The sequence below is a fragment of the Lemur catta genome, chromosome 1, assembly GCF_020740605.2.
Source record: "Lemur catta isolate mLemCat1 chromosome 1, mLemCat1.pri, whole genome shotgun sequence".
NCBI lineage: Eukaryota > Metazoa > Chordata > Mammalia > Primates > Lemuridae > Lemur > Lemur catta.
In genome coordinates, this window is record NC_059128.1 from 170,625,554 (window position 1) to 170,650,118 (window position 24,565).

The 24,565-nt window shown below is 35.3% G+C and overlaps 1 protein-coding gene across 5 annotated transcripts in view; it reads left to right on the forward strand.

Moving 5' to 3' along the window:
- Nucleotides 1-24,565, forward strand: part of ARMC8 (armadillo repeat containing 8) — a 104,409-nt gene that overhangs the window by 42,352 nt on the left and 37,492 nt on the right. For 4 of the 5 annotated variants that reach the window (XM_045539144.1, XM_045539147.1, XM_045539146.1 and 1 more), the window contains 6 exons: nucleotides 611-691; nucleotides 3,006-3,081; nucleotides 3,179-3,269; nucleotides 6,436-6,496; nucleotides 8,496-8,696; nucleotides 11,868-11,963. In XM_045539144.1, coding sequence (XP_045395100.1) covers nucleotides 611-691; nucleotides 3,006-3,081; nucleotides 3,179-3,269; nucleotides 6,436-6,496; nucleotides 8,496-8,696; nucleotides 11,868-11,963 — 606 coding nt within the window. The remainder of the gene's footprint in view (nucleotides 1-610; nucleotides 692-3,005; nucleotides 3,082-3,178; nucleotides 3,270-6,435; nucleotides 6,497-8,495; nucleotides 8,697-11,867; nucleotides 11,964-24,565) is intronic. The other variant, XM_045539148.1, reaches the window with a different exon arrangement.

Here is a 24,565-nt window from a genome sequence, read left to right on the forward strand (position 1 = left end):
GTGATAATTTTAAAAGGAGAAATGAGATAGAACTATGGAAACCAAAGTACATTCACTTCTCAATTATGGACTGTTATGTTTCCCACTATAGCATTACTCAAACCTCCCTGATGTGTTGAGGTAGGTTAGGTCATGGCCCAGTTCCTATTGCAATTTATTAGTTTTAGAATTCCCCCACCTCACCCCCTGTTAGCTCATCAGTCCTAAGTTGTAAGAATGACTGTGCCACTGTCTCCTGTGGCATAGGGCAAGGGTGTGCATATAAAATGTAAACTTCATAGTGGCTCTGTTGCTGTAGTGGTGTTCTATTTAATAATTGCAAAGGAGCTGTGCTAGAATAGCTCTGTATCCCCTTGCTTATTTTTCTGGGAGGTAAGGAGCCAGCAGTTCTAAAACAGGGAGGAGGTGAGACATGGCAGCCGCTTGCCGGATTAAAAACAGTGTCTGTCCTGCTTTTGGGGCTTGAGTTTATGCAAACAAAGAGTAACTGAGAATTCTACATGGTAGTGAATGTGTTTTTCTACATTTAAGTAGATGTGGTTTTATTGGAATGAATCATTACTCTTCTTAAAGTATTATCGTATTAATGTATTATTCTCTTTTCTTACAGGGGCCAGATCATCAAACAATTTTATTTAACCATGGTGCAGTTCAAAATATTGCTCACCTACTAACCTCATTGTCCTACAAAGTAAGATATTAAAAATTATGGCCAGATTTTTATACCTTGTTTTTGGTTTCTAGAAAGAGGCCCACATTTTTATTGCTTCTTTGATAGGTGTTGTGATTGAAAGTAGTATTTTTTTTCTTTTGAGACAGAGTCTCATTCTGCTACCTGGGCTGGAGGGCAGTGACATCATCATAGCTCACTGTAGTCTCCAACTCCTGGGCTCAAGCAATCCTCCTGCCTCAGGCTTTCTTAGTAGATGGGACTAAAGGTGCCTGCCACCACACCCAGCTAATTTTTTAATTTTTGTAGAGATGGGGTCTCGCTATTGCCCAGGCTGGTTTCGAACTCCTGGGCTCAAGCGATCCTCCTGCCTAGCCTTCCAAACTGCCAGGATTATGGGTGAGAGCCACCACACCTGGCCCCCAAAGTAATATTTTATCAGTAAAATGTTATAGGGCATTATTTTACCTGTAGAATGCTCTTTAAAAAAAAAAAGGAAAGAAAGAAAAGCTGCTCTTTCCTCTCTTTTTTCAGGGTACAGTTGTGCCATGAGTTCCTATTGATTTGCACCTGTTAAATAGTATTTCAGGTCTTTTCTGGTTAGGTAGCAGTGCCAGATCTGCTGCTTGAGGTGATACCTTGAAGTATATAGAAGCATTGGCTTGCTGTATAGGGAAAGACTTTGGATTTCATATTTGAGACCTTTATTTAGCCACAGTGACTAAGACTTACAGCATATTACCCACATATCAACATTTAAAGTGTGTTCTGTTTTGTATTTTGAGTTAAGAAGCTAGGAGTTTTTAGGCTTATTAATTAAATTTTATTTACTGTCTTTTATATATAGGTCGGCAGCATCATAATATATTATGAGGCATTGAGTTAAAACTTTGGCCATTCATTTTTGTCCATCCACCAAGTTGTAGCAAATATTGGAACATTATCCTTATTGTGTCATATTAGAGCTGGATGTAGCAGGAGATTTCTGCAGAGCAGGGAAGCAGTCATTTTTGTCTTCTGTTCACTTGCACTGACCCTAGTCTGCTCTTTTGGTCCTTAGCTTTATTTTCAGGTATAGTCTGCTAATGTGTATGTTTTCCCACCAAGACATCAAAGTTTGGTCTTGGCAAAGAGCTCACAAAGGTCAGAATGGGAAGTGGAGCCAGTTTCAAACTAGCCAAAGGCAGGGGAAGGAAATGTATACCGAAAGCCACTTTGCCCTGTGCCATACAGAGTCCAAAAACAGTCAGCAATGCACATCAAGAAACAGTTTTGGGGTGGCTATTTATTATCCCTTTAGTTTACCTCCTTTAGCTTCATTAATTTCTCCTGCTCTTCTTCTTTCTTATCTTTTCTGCACCAGACTTCCTTATCTGCTATAACAAATATAAAAACCTTGAAGTCGTGAAAGAGGAAAAGTGCCTGGTAATACTACTCGTTTGCCAAGGCATACTCCACTGTCAGAATGTCATTAACATATTCTAGGTTCCTCCTGTGGGCACATGCTAGTGCTGCAGAGCGTTGCCCAGGTTAGGGACAGGACTTTTTCACACCCCAACTACCTATCCTGTGAGTGCTTGCCAACCTCACGTTCCACAGAAAGGCATCATGTGTAGACTCAAGCGTAGAATAAGTGAGGATTAGATTATCTGGTGAAAACTGAACAGAAAGAATGAAAAATGAACAGCTCTCATAGGAGCTTCTGCAAATTGTAAAACATATTGTGTATGATCAAAAGATTGGTTCTTTGGTATAATATTATCCCAGACTAGTAACCTAGTTTTGAGGACTACTAGCACAGTTTGTAGGTGTTTTGAAAGTTATTAAGTCCTTCTCAAATTTTTATTCTAACATTGTTTTCTCTCCTGTTCTTCTTGCCCCCATTTCCATCCCATACACATCTACAAAAGTAGTTCCTCCACCCCTACCTTTTTTTTAAATGCCTTCCCTTCCCTTCAGTTCTTTGGTTTGTAGTTAGGGAAGAAGAGACATACCACTTGAAAGGCACTTGGTAATTAATTGTTATTAAGTTCCCTTTGTCTTACCAACATTGTATTTTGTACAATATTCTTTTAAATTTGATTAGGGATTTATCTAGTTCAACTTTAATTGCTACTTCCTGTTTTTTCTATTACTTTAAAATTAATTTTAACTTGTATAATTAATTTTTACTATACTCTTCAGATATACAGATGTTATTCCCTTAAGTACTTCTTTTAATATTTTAAGCAGATTTACATAGTTATTTTTTTAGAAGAGGCATTTAGATTTTGAGACATTAGAATTCGTATTTACAAAATTAAATGCATTATTTATTTGTTCATTATTTTTACAGGTTCGAATGCAAGCACTGAAATGCTTCTCAGTTTTAGCTTTTGAAAACCCCCAGGTATCGATGACCCTGGTAAATGGTAGGCTGGAACTTTCAGTGGCACCTACACGATTTAATTTATGAACTTTGTAGATTTAAAGAATTTCCTTAATCATTGTTGTTTGTTTTATTTCTAGTTTTGGTTGATGGAGAATTGTTACCACAGATTTTTGTGAAGATGTTACAGAGGGATAAGCCTATTGAGATGCAGCTCACATCAGCAAAATGGTAAAAGTCAAGACAATGTGGGAAGAAAGACAGTGTTTTATCGATATCTTAAGAGTATTTTTAGACAGCCTAACTTGCTTCCAATCCCCATCTTGTTTTGAGATTTTGAAATTTGAAAGTCATGAGGCTATCTCATTTTCTTAAATGGTTGTGAGTTTTTTATATTCAGTTTATTACTAGTAGTATGCAGAACAGGAACTCTCATATAACATCTAAGACTATAGAAAATTACTACATCTTCAACTTAAGTCTCCTTGTATTTCAGCTGGAGTAATACAGCATTAGATCAGATTTAACCAACACATATTATGCCAAGTATTAAGCCAGGAGACTGTAAAGATATAAAAATGTGGAGCAAGAATTAATTGAAGTTGATAACCAAGTGATGTTCAGAGAATGTGGCTTCCTCATTTTTCGAGGAAAAAACAGAACAGTCCTCAAAAAGATATGATAGTTTATAAGATAGTTATTCTTAGCATAATTTCTGGCTCATATAAGCATTCGATGCATGTTAAATCTGTAATAAGGTCATTAAATATGAAATGTCCTATTTCGAATCAAAAGTATAGTTTATTATATCTCAAACAAGAAGCAGTAAAATTAATCAAAGTATGTTCCTAAACTATCGACGCAATTTTGTTGTCTTAACGGCAGCTTGTTTATGCTAGCAGCAAAGAAGCCTGGAGAGTAAGTGGCGATGAAAGGCGTTTTCCACAGTTTGTTGAGAATTTAATATTTTTCCTTGCAAGAAGTGGTCCAAAGCCTGGAAGAAGTGGTAGACAGTTGGTGCAAGGTCTGGTGGATATGGTGGATGACAGAGAGTTTCCAAGTCCAGCTTCTGTAGTTTGAGCAGCATTTTTTTTTTTTTTTTTTTGAGACACAGTCTCGCTCTGTTGCCTGGGCTAGAGTGAGTGCCGTGGCATCAGCCTAGCTCACAGCAACCTCAAACTCCTGGGCTTAAGCAATCCTACTGCCTCAGCCTCCCGAGTAGCTGGGACTACAGACATGCGCCACCATGCCCGGCTAATTTTTTTTTTCTATATATATTTTTTAGTTGGCCAGATAATTTCTTTCTATATTTTTTAGTAGAGACGGGGTCTCACTCTTGCTCAGGCTGGTCTCGAACTCCTGACCTTGAGCGATCCACCCGCCTCGGCCTCCCGGAGTGCTAGGATTACAGGTGTGAGCCACCGCGCCCGGCCTGAGCTGCATTGTTTATGCAACATGTGGTCAACTTGCAAGAGGATTGGCATGTCTCTTGACCAATCTCGGCTGCTAAATCGCAAGCATCCTCATCATGTTTGTCCCACTGATTGTAGTAGACATCTGCTGTAATCGACTGACCAGGTTTCATGAAGCTGTAGTGGATAATACCAGCGGTGGACCACCAAACAGACACCATTAGCTTTTTTTGATGAATATTCAGTTTTGGACTGTGTTATGGCACTTCACCTTTATCCAACCATTGTGCCGAATGCTTGCGATTATCAAAAACAATCCATTTTTCATTGCACATAACAATACAGTGTAGAAATGATTCGCCTATGTGTTGTGACAGCAAAGAAAGGCTTCTTGACCTTACCGATTTGTTTCAAATGGTCCAATATTGTTGGAATAGTAACATCAAACCTTGCTGCTAATTCATGCATAGGTTGAGATGGATTCACTTCCACTGTAGCTTTCAGCTCATCATTTTCCACCTTGGTCTCAGATCACCCATGTGACTTACTAGAACGGAACTTCTCAAACCATCAGTGTACTGTGTGTTCATTAGCTATATCCTTTCCACACACTTCGTTGATAGTTCAAGCTGTCTGTGCTGCATTGTTCCACAATGGAACTTAACATTCAAAAATAACATGAATTTTTGACTTATCCATAGTTTCATAAAAATTGCTCTAAAAAAAATCTGAAAGATAATCACAAGCCAAAACGTGCATTTGAAAGACTAAGGATATGCCTTCACAATAAACATAAAACAATTGCAAAGTGAAATGTCAGAGATATCAACTATCAAACATAGTACTTAAGGAAGTCGGACATTTCGTACTTAATAACCTAATATCAACACATTAACAGATATGTTAAGTGTCTGTCGTGTAGGGTTCTGTGCTAAGTGAATTGTTCAGTTTTAGTATTTAAGAAGCTGTGGCTCTCCAATATTTTGTTGAGAATTAGGAATTTTTAGTGAATTACTCATGCATAACGAGTTGTTTGGTTTTTGTTTATTTTACTTGTACTGGCTTTTTTGTTTGCTTGCTTTTTATCTTAATTTTAAAACTGAACATTTCCCTCTTTGTTAGTAAGGTAATGTTCCCATGTAAATGGTTTCAGAAAAACAGTGTGGTAATAAGCCTCAAAATAATGATAATAGCTACAAAGATTTCAACCCTCTATAATATATGTAAAAGAATTTTACTTATCTGTTTATAGCTTTCTGTAGATGCCAAACGTGGGATGTTGTAGTTTTCCCCCCATCTTACTAAAGGAACCTAATTCAAAAAGGAAATTCATTAATTTAAATTTCTGAAGTACTTAATGTTCAGTGCCTGCCTTGGGAGTACAAATTAATTTTATTGTTATTCAAAGCAGATATAATTATGAAGGTAAATTATTTTTCAGTAGTACTAAATCATTAACTAATCCCCACAGCCTCTGCTGTTAATCTCTGAATAGTTAATTTCTGATGAGTTGCTGTAAGTGTTATAAGTTAAATGCCTCTTCTGTGATACTTTTACTATAGCTTTTGGAAGGGGCGTATACCAGCTTAACTTCATTTAAGCTAAGATACTTTGTTAACCTTATATTTTATTTTTAACATTTTCGTCTTTTTATTATAGAAAATTTCAAACATAAAAAAATATAAAGAACTAACATATGTCCAGTACCTAGCTTCAAAATGTATCTACTCATTAGGTCATTTATTTTAAAAACTATTTTGTAGTTTTGTTTTGTTTTTTTAATCTGGCTGTCTATCTATCTAATCTATATCAGTCAGTTTTCTTTGACTATTAAATTGACTGAACCTCCTATCAGGGAATGTCATAATCTTCTCCCTCAATATAAATAATAGTACTTGGTTTTCAGTTTTTTCCTAAAATCTTAAAGGCAAGTAATTTTTCTTTAAATACCAAGCAGAAACTTACTTTCTGCCATCTTATTCCAGTTTAACTTACATGTGTAGAGCTGGAGCAATTCGGACAGACGACAACTGTATTGTATTAAAGGTAAGCTAATTAATTGTCTTAAGAAATGTGAAAATTATTCAGTCATATAAGTGTTGAATATACATACTGGTATTTCTGTTTCTTTTTACACATATATCATTATGGTATGTGTGCATGATGTAAAATAATATTGAAACACCAGGTTTTCTTTTCAATGGATGCCATATAATTTTTTAAAATTGATATTAGATGTGTTTTGGAAGTCAAGTGAGATAATTCTTTCCTTGTCACAACTTTTTCATTTAGGAATGATGAAAGATGCAGAAGGTGTGGAAATTGTAAAAGTGTGTAAATTCAGTTGAAATAGAAAATATATTTTATTCCTTGGTTTCTGTTAAATTTGCAGTATAGTTTTATAGGCAAGCAGTTTGCTACTTTGCAGGTAAAGACTTTATAGCACTCTCATAGCTGATAATCACAAGGCGTAATAACTTGAAAACAATCATCATCAGTATTGTGGTATGTCAGTTGCAACCTGAACTTAGGAAAACCTGGCGAAGAGACCAACCCTAACAATCCTAAGACCTGGATTCTGGTTTTAGCATTCCCACCACTGACTGGCTCGATGTCCTTTATTCTTTTAGTGTCTCAGACTCCTGATTATGAAAATAGAGTGAATAATTCCTGCTCATCTATTCCACAAGGTTATTGTGAGGTTAACAATACATTAAATACATTAAAATGTCTTATTAGTTATAAGGAATAAGTATAAATAAATTGATCATATGTTATTTTATGAATATGAAATCTCATTATCATTGTTCAAAAGATGAACCCAAGGATAAAAGAGCATTAAGACTAACATTTGCTTTAGTCTTTGGTTAAGAGAGTCAATTAATTTGATGATATCTGAGGACCTGCCCCCTCCAAGTAAAAACTCTGCATAGAGTGCTAAGGATTTCCATACAAGTGACCTTTGTGTTTTTTTACTTCTCTAAACTTCCTTTTCTTCCTCATTGGTAAAATAGGTTAGTAGTATCTTCTTCATGTAGTAGTTGTGAGTATTAAATTCAGTAATCTATGAATTTATGGTAATCAATGAATAGTAGTAACTAGTAATGTTAGGAAAAAAGAGAATAGGGCCTTCCCCTTGGAAGCCTAGGGTTGAGTTGTAAAAGCCTGAACTAGCCTGACAGGAAATCAATAGTGAACAATAAAGTGCTGAACTGTAGTAAAGATACAGTAGGAACTTAGAAAAGAGCAAAGTGCAGTTGACTGCAGTTTATGAGGAAGGCTTCCTATCAAGTGGATTCATCAGTCTTAGAAATAGTAAATACGTGGGATATTTTTATTGAGAACCTAATGTAAATAAATTACCAAGACCAGTGCCAAGATTTTTGAAGGACCTCAAAAGTAAAATTGGACGAGTGAATACCACCACACTCATTCCAGCAAGTTCTTGGTAAAACCCAGCAAATGTGAATGATGCATTTCGCTCACATTATAGGAGAACTGGTGGAATCTGAGTAATGGTAAGCTCACTGAATTTTTAAAGCTGTATTTTGTTTTGGCAACTTCAGTCCTAATTCCCAAACCAAAAAAATAAAAGTGATTATGACAGTATTACTCACTAAAGAAAAGATCGCTTACTTTTTCTAAAACAAAGTCATTCTGAATTAAACTGCTGTATCTCTTTTAAGTAAATAAGTATATAGATGGGTCAGAACCATCAGACATAATTTGTTAGGGATTCTTAAATGTCTTTTATAAGGTTGTACAATAAAGCTTCAATTTTATTGATCACAAAAGCCTAATTACAGTTTGTATTAACATATTTGATGTATGATTAGAGTTTAGTGTGCCAGCACAAATAATTAATCTGCACTGACTTTTGATTGTGCATTTTTTAAAGAAATGTTTATACTCAATAAAGGAAATATTTGATCACAAACATGATTGATTTCCAGTAAAAACCATGGAGTTGATTCAGTCACTATATGCTCTTCATCAAGCTTTTGCCTTTACCAAAAAGCAAATAATTAATCTCACTACTTTTCAGACATTGCCTTGTTTGGTTCGAATGTGCAGTAAGGAGAGATTACTAGAGGAGAGAGTTGAAGGAGCTGAGACACTTGCCTATCTGATTGAACCAGATGTTGAGCTACAGAGAATCGCTAGCATAACTGATCACCTCATTGCCATGCTTGCTGATTATTTCAAGTATCCCAGCTCAGTGAGTGCCATCACTGATATTAAAAGGGTATGTTCTCTTTTCCTTTTTAGCAGGTCAAGACAGGCATTTTAAAAAAGTTTTTCTTACTGCTCACAATTTTGAACCAACTGATAATTACAACTCAAAGCCCTTTTAAATAAAGGATCTTTTATCTATGCTAACATAGATGATGTTGCTTTGTGAGTTTTTTGGAATCTGATTTCTTTAATGTTTATTGTCAGAAATTTTTTACTAAGCAGATGAGCAATAAAGAAGAAAATTGCATCCCTAACTCCCAACTAAACCCCCAAAACAGTGGGGTCTTTAAGCTGGGTATTAACATATCCACATCATCTAATCTTACTCAAGGTCACAGAATCATTTCTGTTGCTTTATTCTCATTCTTTAGGTCAAGGGTAATCTTTTGTTACAAGTGACTAAGTTGCCTTGTTTTACTTTACAGTCTTTCTTTTTTGTTACCTTTTTTTCATACTCACTTCTTTCTTTCTTCCCTTCTTTCTTTCTTTCTTTGTTTGTTTGTTTGTTTCTTTTTTTCTTTCTTTCTTTCTTTCTTTTCTTTCTGTCTCACTCTGTTGTCGGGGCTAGAGTGCCATGGTGTCAGCCTAGCTCACAGCATCCTCAAACTCCTGGGCTCAAGCAATCCTCCTGCCTCAGCCTCCCGAGTAGCTGGGACTACAGGCATGCGCCACCATGCCCGGCTAATTTTTTTTGTATATGTTTTTAGTTGTCCATATAATTTCTTTCTATTTTTTTCAGTAGAGATGGGGTCTCGCTATTGCTCAGGCTAGTCTCGAACTCCTGAGCTCAAACGATCCACCTGCCTCGGCCTCCCAGAGTGCTAGGATTACAGGCGTGAGCCACCACGCCCAGCCCCCATATTCTGTTTCTTTTTCTCAGTTTCATACTGTGTTTCAGGTCTGCTAGTGACAGCTAAAGCACCATTTAACCTCTAGTTTGGGACTATCAAGGACCAAATTGTGCTAACTTTTTCTGAAAATATAAGTTTCTTAGAATTGATAGATATTTCTTTTGTCTTGCTTCTTTTCAGCCTGTTTGCAATATCCATTTCTTTAAGCATACTGTAAGAGAAATTTTATTTAAGAAGGTCATGGTAGAGAGAGCATTGCCTCTTAATTAGTAGCCAGTACTGTTTCATGAATGTGACTATATTTTTCATGCCAGTGGTCCCAATGGTAACTGTTTTCTTGACCTCTCCCCCATGCTTCTGAGTTCCAAAAGACCTCATCTGGCAGGCAACTGTTCATTTGGCATTTGACGTTGAAAATAAAACAAACTATTAAGGGTATGTCTTTTCTTTGTCTTTGGAAGGGCCTAAAATAACCTTCATTGATATTTGCATTAGTAATGTACACTGCCCTCTGTGTATTGAAGATATGTGTCTGCTCTTCTTCAGTAGTGTTGTTTTTACAGCAGAGGTGATGGTTTGCCTTGTTTGCTTTCCCTCTGGCCATTTGCTCACACTGACCTATACAAAGCTACAATCTCACCAATACAAAGATACATGAGGAAGCCCTAACTGTAGCCTCATGAACACCCTGAGTTGACCACCCCAGCAAGGCAAATAAAATGCTTTGGGCATGAGAGTAAGGAAACATAGTTTTAAGAACTTCTAGGTTATACATGTGTAAATTATTTAACTGGTATATAGAAGATTATCCCTTCTGTTAGAATTTTTCCATTTCATTTCCATCAGAGAAAAATTATAATAATTTTTTTAAATGACCTCCTAATGCCAAACTTGAGTAATAGTTTGTTTTATCATCTTGAATTTTGATGATGGATTATCCAAAGGTTTCTGACCACAAAAGTATAGACACTAGACCCATAGAGAGAAACCTTCACATGTTAATAAATGTGTGATTTTCAGGGTATATTAGTCCAAGTCAATATTGTAATATCTTACATTATGACTGGAACGTAAAGACTTTAAGAGTAGATACTTTAAAACTTGTCAAAATGATTATTGTATATTGGGACATTCCTTCCATAATCCATAAGTGCCTGCTTTGATCAAAACATTTTTGGAACTGTTCTAAAGAATTGCCTTCAGAGCCACCCTGTATAAGTATTTGGTTTTTATTGGTTTTTTTGTTTGTTTTTTGTGAATTTTTTTCCCTAAATGATATTACCCCGCTGGATTTCCCATCTTCACACACAACAATCAGTGATAATTAACTTAAAATTCTCATAGTTGATGAAACTATACACTTTCAGGGTTTTCTAGTTAATATGCCAGTTAGCTCTTTCGGAAGTTTCAAGAGGGTCTCAATGTTATGGACAATACTGATGTCATTGGATAAGAATAAACCTTTTCAAGGTGACTCGTTTGGAAAAAGTGGTACTCGTTTGGATGATTAAGTTACAGCTCTTACTTATAAAATTATTTATATTATTGATATGCTTTGTATAGTTACTGGTTCATAGTCGTTAAAAGTATCCTGAGAATATGCTTCTATTTTAATGGTAGTTTGTTGATAAATCAAATATATTGATAACTTAGAAAGCTAGTTATGCATGTTTATTGCTTTATACCAATAAATAATTTTCATAATTTTCTTTAAAAAAACCACATCCTGAACATAAGTCTCAGATAACTGTAATAGACAGTAATGGTTACCATGGTATATTGTTTATTAAGTGTTTTCCCAAAAGGTTCCCTGTTTCTAAAAAGCTTTTTAAATGCTGAAATTAGGCTAGCACTACTCTTAGTGTTTGAGAAAACTAGGGAAAAACCTCCTAAAGACATTGTTGCAGTAGCACTCAAGTTATCAGCTATAGTCTGGGGCTAGAAAGGCCTAGGTGTGCCTTCTTTTGGAGGAGAGCATTTTAAAGAGCTACTGCAAGCAAGCATCAGTGCCACTAAAGCTACTATCTGGGAACACTGAATTGTTAGGGGTCAAAGATTCACAGTGGTTTTTCATAAATCAGTGTCAAATGTTGTAGTATTCACTTTTAGGCTGAAATAGGCTTTATGCATTTCAGGTCATGATGACACAAACACAGCAAAGGCTCAGTTGTACATGAACAGAACCCAAAAATAACTGGAAAATTCAGTGAATGACTGGGAAATTCACTAGTATGTTATAGTTAATGATTTTTTTCTTCAGCTTTACTCAATTTAATTGAAAATTTAATTTATGAACTGAGCTGGAACATATCTTTTTTTCCCTCACATAGCTTGATCATGACTTAAAACATGCTCATGAACTCCGCCAGGCTGCATTCAAGCTCTATGCCTCTCTTGGAGCAAATGATGAAGACATCCGGAAGAAGGTGAGTCTGGGAGAGGGGCGTCCCCCAGTCCTGACAGCCAGCAGGCAGGGAGTGACGTCAACCTGAAAGTCGTGGTGAAGAGCACTAACAGTGACTGTTTGAATATAATAAAGCAGAGTGACTTAAAGGCATAATTGAAGAATGAATGGGACCTGGATTTGTAGGGTTGTTTTTAGAACTTAGAGTGGCATGGCCGTGCTGGAATGATAAATAACTGGCGTGCTTTTTTTGTGTCATTAATATGAATAATTATGTTGCACATTTTTGCATGTGTTCTGATAAAAATCAATTTTAGCACTGTGAAGCTTCAGACACCTTGAAAGACCTAACATTAGAATTGTAAATGTTATTTATGGAAATACCTTCCAATGCCATTAAGAAATTCAAATCTCTATTGTATATTGTTCTTTGATATGTGGCTTAGTTTTATGTTTTGATTTTTTTTTTTGCTGCTGTGCAAGTTTAATGTGAATAAAATCTTTGTGGAATGATGATTTTATGTTTAGTGAGTGGTCATCTGAATTTTCCAGTTCCCAAAGAGTGTATCACTGGTATAGCACCCTTGTGTTACTAAAGCCTAGTTTAACACTGAACTCATGCTTTGTATGAGACTAGGTCTAAGTGAGGAGTAAAAAAGTATAGTGGTAATCTCTGACCTGGCTCCTTCCACAAACCAAAAGGCTGGAGCTTACCACTCAAAAACCTATATAATCTAATAAATTCTACACAGGCTTTTAGGAGCATCAGTGAGCAAAACCACATATTCTGTTTTGAGGAGCCATAGCAGAAAGAGTAAATTGGGCATTACTTACTGAACATGACAGTCTACTAAATCTCCCCATCTATGTTGGTATTTTGAGGAGCACTGTGATAGAAATCACAAAGTATTGGAGTTTACCATGATTCAGAGAAGTACTTCAGGCCTGTAGAAAGAGAAATATGAAACAACCTTGAATTTGTTGAAATAAATTGAAAAGAAACCATCCTTGAAGAAATTGAAGTAATTGCAGTAAGATTAGCTGTGACAATAGCTTTAATTTAAAATCAGTGCAAAAAGCACAATTAATAAGCTGAATGTTTTCCGTATACCTCAATTTAGTTCAGTCAGTAAGATGTTTTGACTTGAAGTGTTTTTAGTACATGCCTTTGAATATCATTTTGACACCTCTAAATTTTCACTTATAAACTATCACTTAAAGACAAACATACTAGTGATACAATACTTCCCTGTATCTAAACATGATTTATGGATGTTGATGCTGATAATGTTTGGTTCAGTTCAGGTACATCATGTATTGCAAGGGAAGAGGCTTTTATGGCAGCTCGTGTAGATAAACATTTTTAAAAAATTGATATGAACTGTATAACTTAAACATATAATCATTTGGGTGGTTATTAGGGCCCACTGGAAACAGAAGTATTTTACCCATTCTTACAGCTCCAGAAGGCCATGTCATGGACTGAAAGGGAGATAGATAGATGGGCCATAATGGGGTAAAATAGGATGTCCATTTGTACTTCTTTGTACTTTTTTGTTAATAAACTATTGTTCTGGAATTAATGACTTAATTTGTGATATCGTGTTCTAGAAATACTTGAAACAGTCTAATCAGTAGTCTATTAAAACTTGTATTCATAATGTGTATAATTTCCTGGTTGAGGTAATTCCTGATCGTTTCTGTAGAAAGATGATAAATAAAGAATAAGTTATTAATTAATAGTTTTTTTGTGTGGTAAAGAAAAGATACTGTGACATTCTTATGTAATGGGGATTATATAGCATTTTTAGGAAGATATTTAAATTCTGAGAAATTAAGTGTTTAAATAATTTATAGTTCATAGTAACTACTGAAGAGAGAAATTGTAAAATGGAAAATATAAAGTAATTTTGTGATAAAATCTGCTTTGAATACTGGTCTTAGGAGTGGAAAGTCCTTATTTTCAGTGTACAAAGAATGATAAATAACTCTTTTCTTTTGAATGCATTTATTTCTATTCCATTTTTTTGTTGAAATAATTATTTGGATAGATTTTTATTTACTTTATGAAATATTTATTTCTCCTTTACACTTATGCCTTATGAACTTTGATTGTATTCCTTTTTGTGTAGATTCTTAAAGTACGGTGTTTATTATTGTTTCATTTTTTTAATGCAATATTTTTGCTTGCCAAGATGGAATTTCAGTTAAATGAGTTAATGAATAGAGAATCTCTGAAAGATTTCAAGGACTGTAGACCTATTCTCCACTCTTACCTCCCCCATCTCCCAAAAAACAGCAAAAAGGTTTTTTGTTTGATTCAGGAGAAAAACATGAAATGTTCAGTTGGTCTGCCATTTAAATCGAAAATGGGAATATAATTTAATAAATACTGTAAATAGTATGTATCCCAGTGCCCTATCACAGCCAGTTAAGGAGGCAGAATGAAGATAAGAAAACAAGAGCAAAGAAGTATAGACAATGAGAGGTATACACAGCAGTTAAAGCAGAAGGACACTGGCCTTCCCTCGTCATAGAATTATATCTCTCTCTCAGCACTTCTAAAGACTTTAAAGGCCTGCTGTGTTTGCATTTTTTGATGCCTTCTTTTTGGAACAGACAAAATAATGCTGAAGACTCAATGTGATTGTATAGTTTAGAGATTTACCACCCCTGCTTTGGAGCAGTGTTGGTGTATTCCTATTAAAAGAAATCAACTATGTAACAGTCTCTGGAACCTAATAAGCACTCAATAAATATTTGTTGAATATAGAAATGAAAATGCAGAAAATCATACACAGAGTGACATTTCCTTTAATATGTCTGGATCTTTTTGTGTCCTTCTGTGTGGAGCAAAATTAGTATTCTGATACCTAGCTTTGCATCCTTATTACTCTATGACATACTTGAAAATTTCCTAATTTCCTGTGGTGTCCTGTCAGCTAGAGTGAAGGAAGGTGGTACTGGTGGAAAGAGTTCTGCAGATGAGAGTGAAAATCTTTGCCATCGGCTGTAACATGAAGAGGGAAAAGAAGCCCAAGGAAAGATGGAGGATCACTGAGCTTAGCAACAGTTGTGGGCTGGCCATGTTAAACTCAGGAGAATTCAAATTATCTGTGATAACTGACCCTGACTCTGAATGGATTTTCGTTAGAGAGAGTTAAGGGCCTAGGCAGGAATTGAGAACTCTGTGGAAGAGGGGTCTAGAGCACATGAGCAGTAACTGCACTGACAGCAATTCTAAGTAAAATTAGCTCTCACCTCTCCCAAGAGGAAAGTCCAGGGATTTTTGTTTTGTTTTGTTTTGTTTTGTTTTGTTTTGGTAGAGAGGGGGGTGTCTCACTGTGTTGCTCAGGCTGGTCTTGAACTCTTGACCTCAAGTGATCCTCCTGCCTTGGCCTCCCAAAGTACTGGAATGACAGTGTGAGCTGCTGCACCTGGCTGGAAAGTCTAGTTTCTAAGGATAGCCTTTATTAATGCTTATTAGGAAGCAGAAATTCAGTTAATAGGACAGTAAAAAGGAAAGAAGTTAGGATACCAAGAAAATAGATCAACAAACTATTTCAAGAACTGGGCTCCCCAGTCAATGGTTAAGTCATGCATAGGCAGCAGTGACAAACAATCCTGTAATTTGGAAGCTGGTTCTTTTATAACAAGGAAACTTGATTGGTACCTATTGATTATCAGTTAGGTTGGAAATTGAAAAAGGATTCTCTCTCTTTCACTCTCTTCAAGGAACTAGTAGAATTTGTCTAGAAATGTTAGTGTAAACTGAGGAAAATTAGAGGTAGTAAAGTATAAATTAAAATTCAAGGAATTATAAACTAACCAGGACGTTGGTTTTATTTTTGATAAAAATAAACATATTACGAATGTTAAATGAAATACTTATTGTAGCCTTTGCTTCTCTGGGGTAGCTGATTAATGGAACCGTTCAGAAAGCTTGTCTCTGAAGTTTTAATACACTTATATTTTAGCTGGAGATCCCATTTGAAGAACTAGAATGTAAGCTCCATGAGGGCAGGGATTTTTTTGTGTTTTGTTCATTACTGTATTCCCAGCGCCTACAACACTGTCTCTGTGTAGTTGACACTTAATAAATATTTGAAGAATGAATGAATGAATGAAAAAAATGAACACATGAATGAATGAGCCATGTTATAAAATTGCTTTATTAAGCACTCATTATTGAATTATATATGGTCTGTGCATTAGGAACTTTTCTAACCTCACTAGCAATTCTGTATTTAAAGAGAGAAAATTTAAAATGGGGGGAGTATACATCTGGTCATAAAGTCAAGGGGTTTCACTATTATACTTAGCATAGAGAAAATGCAGGAAATTCTCATTTTTCAAGAAGTAGGCAATCCTGAGCATGTGTCTTTTACTCACTTGGATATAGATTGAAGAGAACATGTTTTATAGTATGTACTTGCTTCATTTCAAAATAATTTTGGCCATTTCTTAGAAAGTATAGGGCTCTTTTTTTCTTTCTAAATGTGTGATTAAAAAAAATTATAGCATTCACAAGTATGAATTTGGACCAAGTTTTTTAGGGATAAAAGTATGGTTTGATTTATAGATATTAACCTCTCAGGAATCAATCTATTCTGTAAGATGATGTACAACTATATAAAATAGTACCTTCCCAATTAATGAATGTCTGATTTTTAAGGTCAGTAATTTAATTCAATTGTACATAGATTGCTTGAACTACTTACTTTATATAAACATTGTTGACTGGGTTGGGGGAGGAAGGCCATCAGGAAGGGGTGGTAAAGAGCAATAAAACATAGCCTTAAAACTTAGCATTTATAATAAAACCTCAGTAAGTCAGAGAAAAGTAAGGAATGAGCAGTAAGAATTTGCTTAGGACTCAAAGAATTATTTGGAACTAATTAAAATGGACATGTTTGTGGAGCTGTCTTTGAATCAATTTGGAATTTAATAGCTTAATTTTGGGGGTCATTTTTAATGCTTTCTAAATGCCTTTTATCTTACATTTTCAAGAATTGAAAACATGAAATCTTAAGGTTTTGTTCCTTGAAAGTAAAATAATCATCCAATCACAATGACTTTACATGACTTATGTGAAGAAAGTGGCCAAGGGTGGAATGTTTTTTCTTCTTAGACTGAACAGTTTTGTTGGTTGTTTATTTTTGTTTTTGTTTTTGTTTTTTGATAACTAAGGCAGAAGAAAATAAGGAAAACAAAGAACAAGAATTGATAACTACAGAGTCATTATAAAGATGAGGTACAATGTATTTAAAATAGCACAGTGTCTGCCACATAATAGATAATCAATAGAATCATTTATTAGAATATTTCCATGATTCATTGGACGATTAAAAATATATATTTTTAAGTGTGCTAGGAGAACAGGTGACCAACATTGAAGGTGTATATAAGAAAGGTTTGCAATGAAGAAAGTGATTTTATGCTATAAATTCCCAAAATTGTTAGTTATTTAATCCAATAAAAGCATACTTATATTTTACAAACATAGGTTCTTTCTATAGTATTTCTTAATAATGACAAGATGTCTTTTTTGTCTTATAATTTTATTTTAATACATTTAAAATACTGATTTTTAAAAACTTTTCATTGTCACAGCATGCCCTCCAAAGCAACAAATATAGTTTCAGTTGTTTTTCTACATTTCTTTATTACATTAATATTCTATATTAAATTATTTGTATATTAAATAGGATATATAATACAAATCAATAATTGGTTAAAATCATAGATGATAGATGTCTTGAGAAAAGGAGGCCAAATTCTATTTAAGTTTGATTACCTAAGTATTACTGTCCATGGTTATCATGGATGTCATTTCTTCCAAGAGTCACCATTCATGTGAAACCATATCCCAAATATATATGTTCACATTTTGAACAAATGTAAATTTTTAATGTATTTTCAGTGCTATAAGATTTTAAATTATATTCGTAAATTTAAGTTACTTTTTCTTAATATCTTTCTGCTATCTCAAAAGCTTGCCAAGCATTCACTTTGTTATTTTTGTAAGCATTTTTGTCATTTGTTATAGCTTGATTTTATTACTAGTTGATCTTATGGGTAACAGTATAAATGTACCATGAATTTATATTTTTATATATTTTGCAAAGTTTATTAATTCTAAATGGTCATTTAAAAGGCACAGCATCAAATTTCTGTACGTGTCTCTGCTATGAAATCAGGCAGATACAAAGAATTATTTCTAAGCCTTAACGTGCATATTGAAACAAACACCTTGAATATTTTGAAGGGTTTTCCATGGTACCACATAAGTAGCACCCTTCAGAACTTGGCTCTGCTACTGAATAGCAGTACATTTATTTAGAATTCATAATTCCTTGACTTATACTGTGATTAAATTGTTAGTTATCTTCTTAAAGCTAATCTACCAAAGAATTTTAAATGAACCTTGCAATATTCATTCATGATGGTAAGTATTTTTAAAGGGATAACCATGACAGAACCAGGTTTTGCCACTTACCCACAGTATTGAAACCCTTGGCCTTCAGCATACTGAAAGAAGCAAACCTGGGAGTGATAATGCTATATACATAAGAGAGGTATTTATAAAATAAAGTAACAAATTTTTGTTTCAGAGTTTCATTAAATGGAGATATAAAATTGAGTGTTATGCTATTTGTGATATGTAGTTGCTTAAACCATTGAATTACAATTCATTATTTTTAAAGTATGAAGTAAAGTTGGTTTTTTATTTGTTGTTTATAATCTAAATAAAAGGTACACATGTGTTATGAACCAAGAAATGGGCTGAAATATGATCTCTGTTAGATCTGTAAAGCTAAAATTAGTGCCTTAGTTGGATTTCCATCTGGAAATGAATGAAATGTTTGGAGTAAATATTTATAGATTAGTAGACCTTGAGAAAATTGAGTTTTTGATGAATCAGGATTGCTGCTACACTCTTTCCTACCATTAAAATGCTAGCACAGGGGTCAGCAAACTACATCTTGTGGGTACCTTTTACCTACATAATAATTCTCTAGCCTGCAAGATAAGAATGGTTTTTGCATTTTTAAATGGTTGGGGGGAAAATCAAAAGAATAATATTTCCTGACATATGAAAAGGAAATTAAATTCTAATTTGTGTTCATGAAGTTTTATTGCAGTACAGCCATATTGGTTTGTTTATGTGTTGCCTTTGGCTGTTTTTCACTACCATAGCAAGTTAAGTAGTTGCAACAGAATCATATGACCCACAAGGCCTAAAATATTTACTGCCTGGCCCTTACAGAAAAAGTTTATCCACCCTGTGATAATACTGCACAGCTAAATAGAAACTATCAAAAAGCAGTTTGGTGAAAAACTACACTTTACATATGTCCCTTAGTACTATACTATAGAAAGAAATAGGGCCCTCACCAGGAGAGAGAGAAGCCAGTTGTCTTTCTGAAGAAAGTCATTATCAAATGCTGATGGTATAACATTGTCACTGGCCACTTCCCTATATGCTGATACTCTTGTTTGAATGATTTTGGCGTGTGACAGCCCCTAGACAAATTGGATAAAAAATTTGGCTTTTGATTTTGATAGGAAATGTTACTGGAATCTGTGTGTTGGTTAGCAGAGTTGCCTAAATAAGATTTTCCACCATACTCAAGAGAAAAATAAAGATCTAGTTTACTTATTAAGTAAATATCTATTAAGCTTTTGCTAAGTCAAAAGCATTGCATTGGATGTTATGGGCACTTGCAAAAATCATATAATTGAGACAGATCAGAAGATAACCTGTTTGGGAAACTTAATTTAACATATAACTGCTACCATTTGTTGAGCACTAGCTATGTGCTGGACTCTTGTGCTAAGCATTAGCACATTATCTCCCTTCAGACTCCTACCACCTTGTGAGATAGCTGTTGCAGATTAGGAAATGAGCAGTTTGACCAAGGCCATGCAGCTAAGAAGTGGTAGAGTCTACATCTTACCCCAGTTTCTCTGACTCTCCAAAGCCTATGCTCTTAACCATTGTATTACTTTACTCATGTAAAGTTAAATACCATTATTAGAACCTAAATATGACATAGAATGACAAATTCACAAGAGAGTGTATGATTAGTCTGAAATGGGTGAAAAATAAAATACTATGAATTGAGAGAGCTTGGTATATGGCATAATAGTTTGTGCTAATTGGTCGCAAAGCATGAAATTCAGAAAACATGTTATTTCTCTTACATAGTTTTTGGTATTAAGTGGGTAATGAGATACTTTAATCCATTTGTCCATTCATCATGTGACATTGATGACATACCTCCTGTATGCCCAGGAATGAAGCAGAAGACTGGTGTATACTTTGTGAGTGCTTAAAATTTAAAATAGTTAGGGAGATAAGACACTAAATTGCAGTGTAGTAATTCCAGAGCCTCATGTGTAAAAAAATTTTGCCCACATTGAAAGCCAGTCTGCCGTGATTGATACACCCAGGTACAATTAAGATATGACTGTAATTGAAATAACCTATTTTTTTTTAAATAACCTATTTTGAATGAGTCTGGAAAAGTCCATCTCTTAAAAAGAAGTTTATTTGAAATCTTTCTCATCTTCTCCTAAAATACAAAAATCAATTGTTTGAGAAGTTTTGACCACAGAATGAGAGTCTCCATATCTGTGTTCCTTCTGCATCAATTTTAAATATTTTTCTGAAGGCACTAACTAGATGTGATCATGTTGTAAATTATCGTTCTAGATAGAGGGGAAGTGTCCAGAATTAATGATGTCATAGAGTTACAATTTAAGCATTTTATTCTGTAGACAGCTTTCTTATGGAATAGATTTAAATTTGAGACAATTTTTTTAAATCCTTGAATCTTTTAATAGTTGTCAAGGTATAACGTTTTACACTAGAATGAAAGCTACATAAAAGCGCAGTGCCTGGCGTATCGTAGGTGTTGTACTTGTATCTATTGAGTAAATTGTGTAGGTCTGGACCTGAAAATTGAGCTAGCTAACCTGTAGGGTAATAAAGACTGTGAGGTACGTGGCTATGTGTATAGAGGAATGAGGGCTGAACAGAGCCATGTGTGTTGCACAATTCCTGGGGAGTGTCCCTCGGGTGGCAAATAGGAGGAGATGGAGGGAAGTTTCTAATTCTGTTATTTGACTCACAACGTATATGTTTTATTTATGCCTTAAAAGAATTTAATTCAGTGACTGTTAGTTCTATTCTGACATTAAGCTTAATGATTGAACTTTAAAAATTGAATTCATATGTAGAGGTTTTTTGATAGATGTGGTGATCTATCTTTATACAATATAAGTATTTCTTGCATAGTATGCTTATACTTTTGGTTTTGGGAAAAGAAGTTGATCTAAGAGAAAACTCCCACTTTTCCCCAAAGTATGGAAAAGTTTAGAACTTTCTTCTGACGTTTCTTCTGAACATTTTAACATAAATCAGTTTCCCAGCTATTAAGAAAATAAAAGAGTCCTGAGGTAGAAATTACAAAATATCACTTAAAGAAGCTTAAAAGGAAAAATGAAATATAGAAATATAGAAACTTAAGAGTGGGCCCACCATAAGAACACCTCTTCTTTATTCTCCACCCCTTAAGTGATGCTGCTCCCAGCTCCCAAAGGAGGCACTGCAGATCGTCTCTTTGATGATATGGGGGTTTTTGTTTTATTTTGTTTTTTTAGGTCTCTGGCTGCGAGACAATACACTTCCCCACCCCCAACCTATGCCTCCCAAACATTGTTCTCTTGACCCAAGATCATGGTTAGAGAAATTTGGTATGAATGTAGGAGTGGATAGCAATGAAAGAGTGATTGAAGGGAAGAAATACTTTGTCAAATGTTTACTAAGACTCCAGAATATGATATATTGATCAGTGATCTGTTCTAAGAAGCTGAGCAGCTTTTTCTCTTGTAGAAAAAGAGCCTTTGGTAAAAACTGCTTTATTTTAAAAATGTTTTAGAGGATAATGTCAGAAAATCTTACATTGGAGCAGTAGCAAAGATACTACATAGAATAGGTGGTGGTTGGGAAAGCCTACAGTTCTCATCCAGAACAGATGGACAGGGCTTGTGGCCTGAGTAGAATTTTAGTTCCATTTGGTTACTATCTGCGGAAGCTAGGTCCTAATTCTAGAATGGAGATCAGATCATAAGGGAATTGAATTGAAATGTCAGTGGAACTCAATTTTGTGGTTTCTTCGCAGTTTCTTCTTGGCTTATCTGTTCGTCCTTGGCTTGCATCCTCTCTGACACTTTGTTATATGCACTCCCAACCAAAGCCAAATTGTTGATTTGTCATTTTCTGCCTTGGAGGCCCAGTGAAGTGTGTCTTTTTCCTTCCTTGTTAGTTGAGTTTATTAATGATGCCTCTCTTACCTAGTATAGTATAGTAATCTTTATTGGTCTGAAACGTCAATATATAGTCTGTGGTTTCTATGGCAATGATAACCTTTTACAGTTGTTCTCCTCTTTTCCCATTTTCAAAGTCAGACCTCAATTTAGTTATTAAGGCTAAGCAAAAATTTCATCCTTACAGCACAGTGAGTAGAAAGGACCTCACACTGGAAATAAAATCCAGGGGAGCCCCAGCTCTGCCTGGATTTGCCTAAAGAACCTAGACCAGTGACTTAATCTTTCTGAACTTCAGAGACTTGAGATGAGACTATTTCTAAGACCTCTTCAGATTTTAACGTTATTCAACTCAAAACTGAACAGGCACAAATGTGTTTAGCTCTATCAGGCAGTTGTATCTGCTGCCATTAACGCCATGCAGAAGAATGCAGCAAGAGAATTGGTTTCCCACCTGAACCTGTTAAGAAGCAAGCACTGCAGCTGCCCTTACTTGATTCATGGAAGACCACATACAATTGGAAGTTTTTGTTTTGTTTGTTTGCTTCGTTTTAATAAAGGAGAAATGGTATAAGGATGTACTTGGGAATTAGAAATATTAGGTGCTCAAACATTTGCATGATATATATAGCATCTTGTCCTTTAGTTAAGTATTCTGTGGTCATCTTATCGAATCACATTGTCACTTCCTAGAACCTAGGAAAAGATTGGTTTTCTATTTTGGGGAATGGATCTCTCTCCAGACCCTGGTTGGTTCTACTCGGTCTACTGAGATAAACTGGTTGTATTAATACATGCTTATTTCAATCTAGTGTCTACTTTGTTACCTCATAACCCTTCTCTTTCCTCCTCAGTCTCTACCCCATTTCTAAAACCAGTCTCTTGGCTGCACTGACATGAGACCTTGTGTTCATAGTGCTCGTCTCTTGAAAAAGCAGACAAGTTAGGTGAAGGGCTAGACCTTAAAGAAGTGATCTTGTTAGGAAAGATCAAAGTGTGTGCCCTGGAACTCATCTGTGTTTACACTTATGAGACTAAAGCGTTACCTTCCACACCCAACAAGTCCAGTCTGTATTCTATAACCCTTTTTACCTTACCAGACCTACTCTTTCTTCCTGACCACCTTGTGCTGCACCCTCCTTGGCTGCTTAGTTCCTCCTGCTTTAACTAGACTTTCTGGATTTGATACCTTATCTGCTTAGATTTTATATGGCTGCCTCTTCTGACTTTCAAAGATCAATTCCACATTTTAACTGTTTCTGGCCAGTTATGTCTTGTTATTACTCATATTCCATTAGAATTTTTTCTGTAACCTTTCACAAATGCCCATTTGGAATTAAGTTGTATTGGCCTGGCTTTTGTGCACATTAGCATAAATGATTAATGTTAAGAGAATGCCCACTTTGCTATCCATTCACTTGTCCCCAAGCCCACCCAATTTAAATTATTGGAGAAGTTTGCTGACACCACTAAGAACCTATCTGGTTTCAGTTTCCACATACTTTGCTTGACCAGGTTTGAACATAGTTCAAAGTCCAAGCTGAAGTTTTACTAGTACCTAGAGAATGCTTCATCCTGGAACATGCTGGAACAAGAATAGTTGGGTCTGCGGTCTTTTTCAAGATTATTTCTCTGACTCTTCTAGTTCTTCATATGCTCTGAGGAAAGGATGGTTTATTTCCTGGCCACAATTAAGTTTTAGGTGCTCTAGAGCTCATGGAGGGCTGAGAAATGCCCTTGTAACCAGAGACCCATCTTCAAATTGTTAGCATTCCCATGTACACCATAAACTACCACCTTAGTATTATCTGGGTTCTGCATTTTCCCCACGATCCTCTAGTCTGACTGCCCCTCTCTCCTGGAGATCATAGGAGTCTTGTACCAATGACAGGGGGCTCAGATTTTGTTCTCATAGATCTTTATACACTCTTGCAAGAGCTGCAATGCCAGAAACAAAAAGCTTGACAAAAGCATGTAGTCATAAAGACTAAAGACTCCAGCAGGCAGATGCACAACACCTGCTTCATTGACATAAAACTTGATCAGTTTAGGATGCAGCATTTTTCATGTGACTTAATTCTATAGTTAAATTTACAGCCTATGCCCCTAGAAGAGCAGAGACAGAGATGGCCTCTTCTACTCTGAGGATTCAGTCTACCACCAGAACCCCTTCTGGCCAGGCACAGTGTCTGTGTAACAGAGGGCACTTTTTCTTTTTTAGCAGATCCAACCAGCTATGCCACAGGGCATATTTGCTGAGCTATGGCTGAGGAATCTCCAACAAGAACC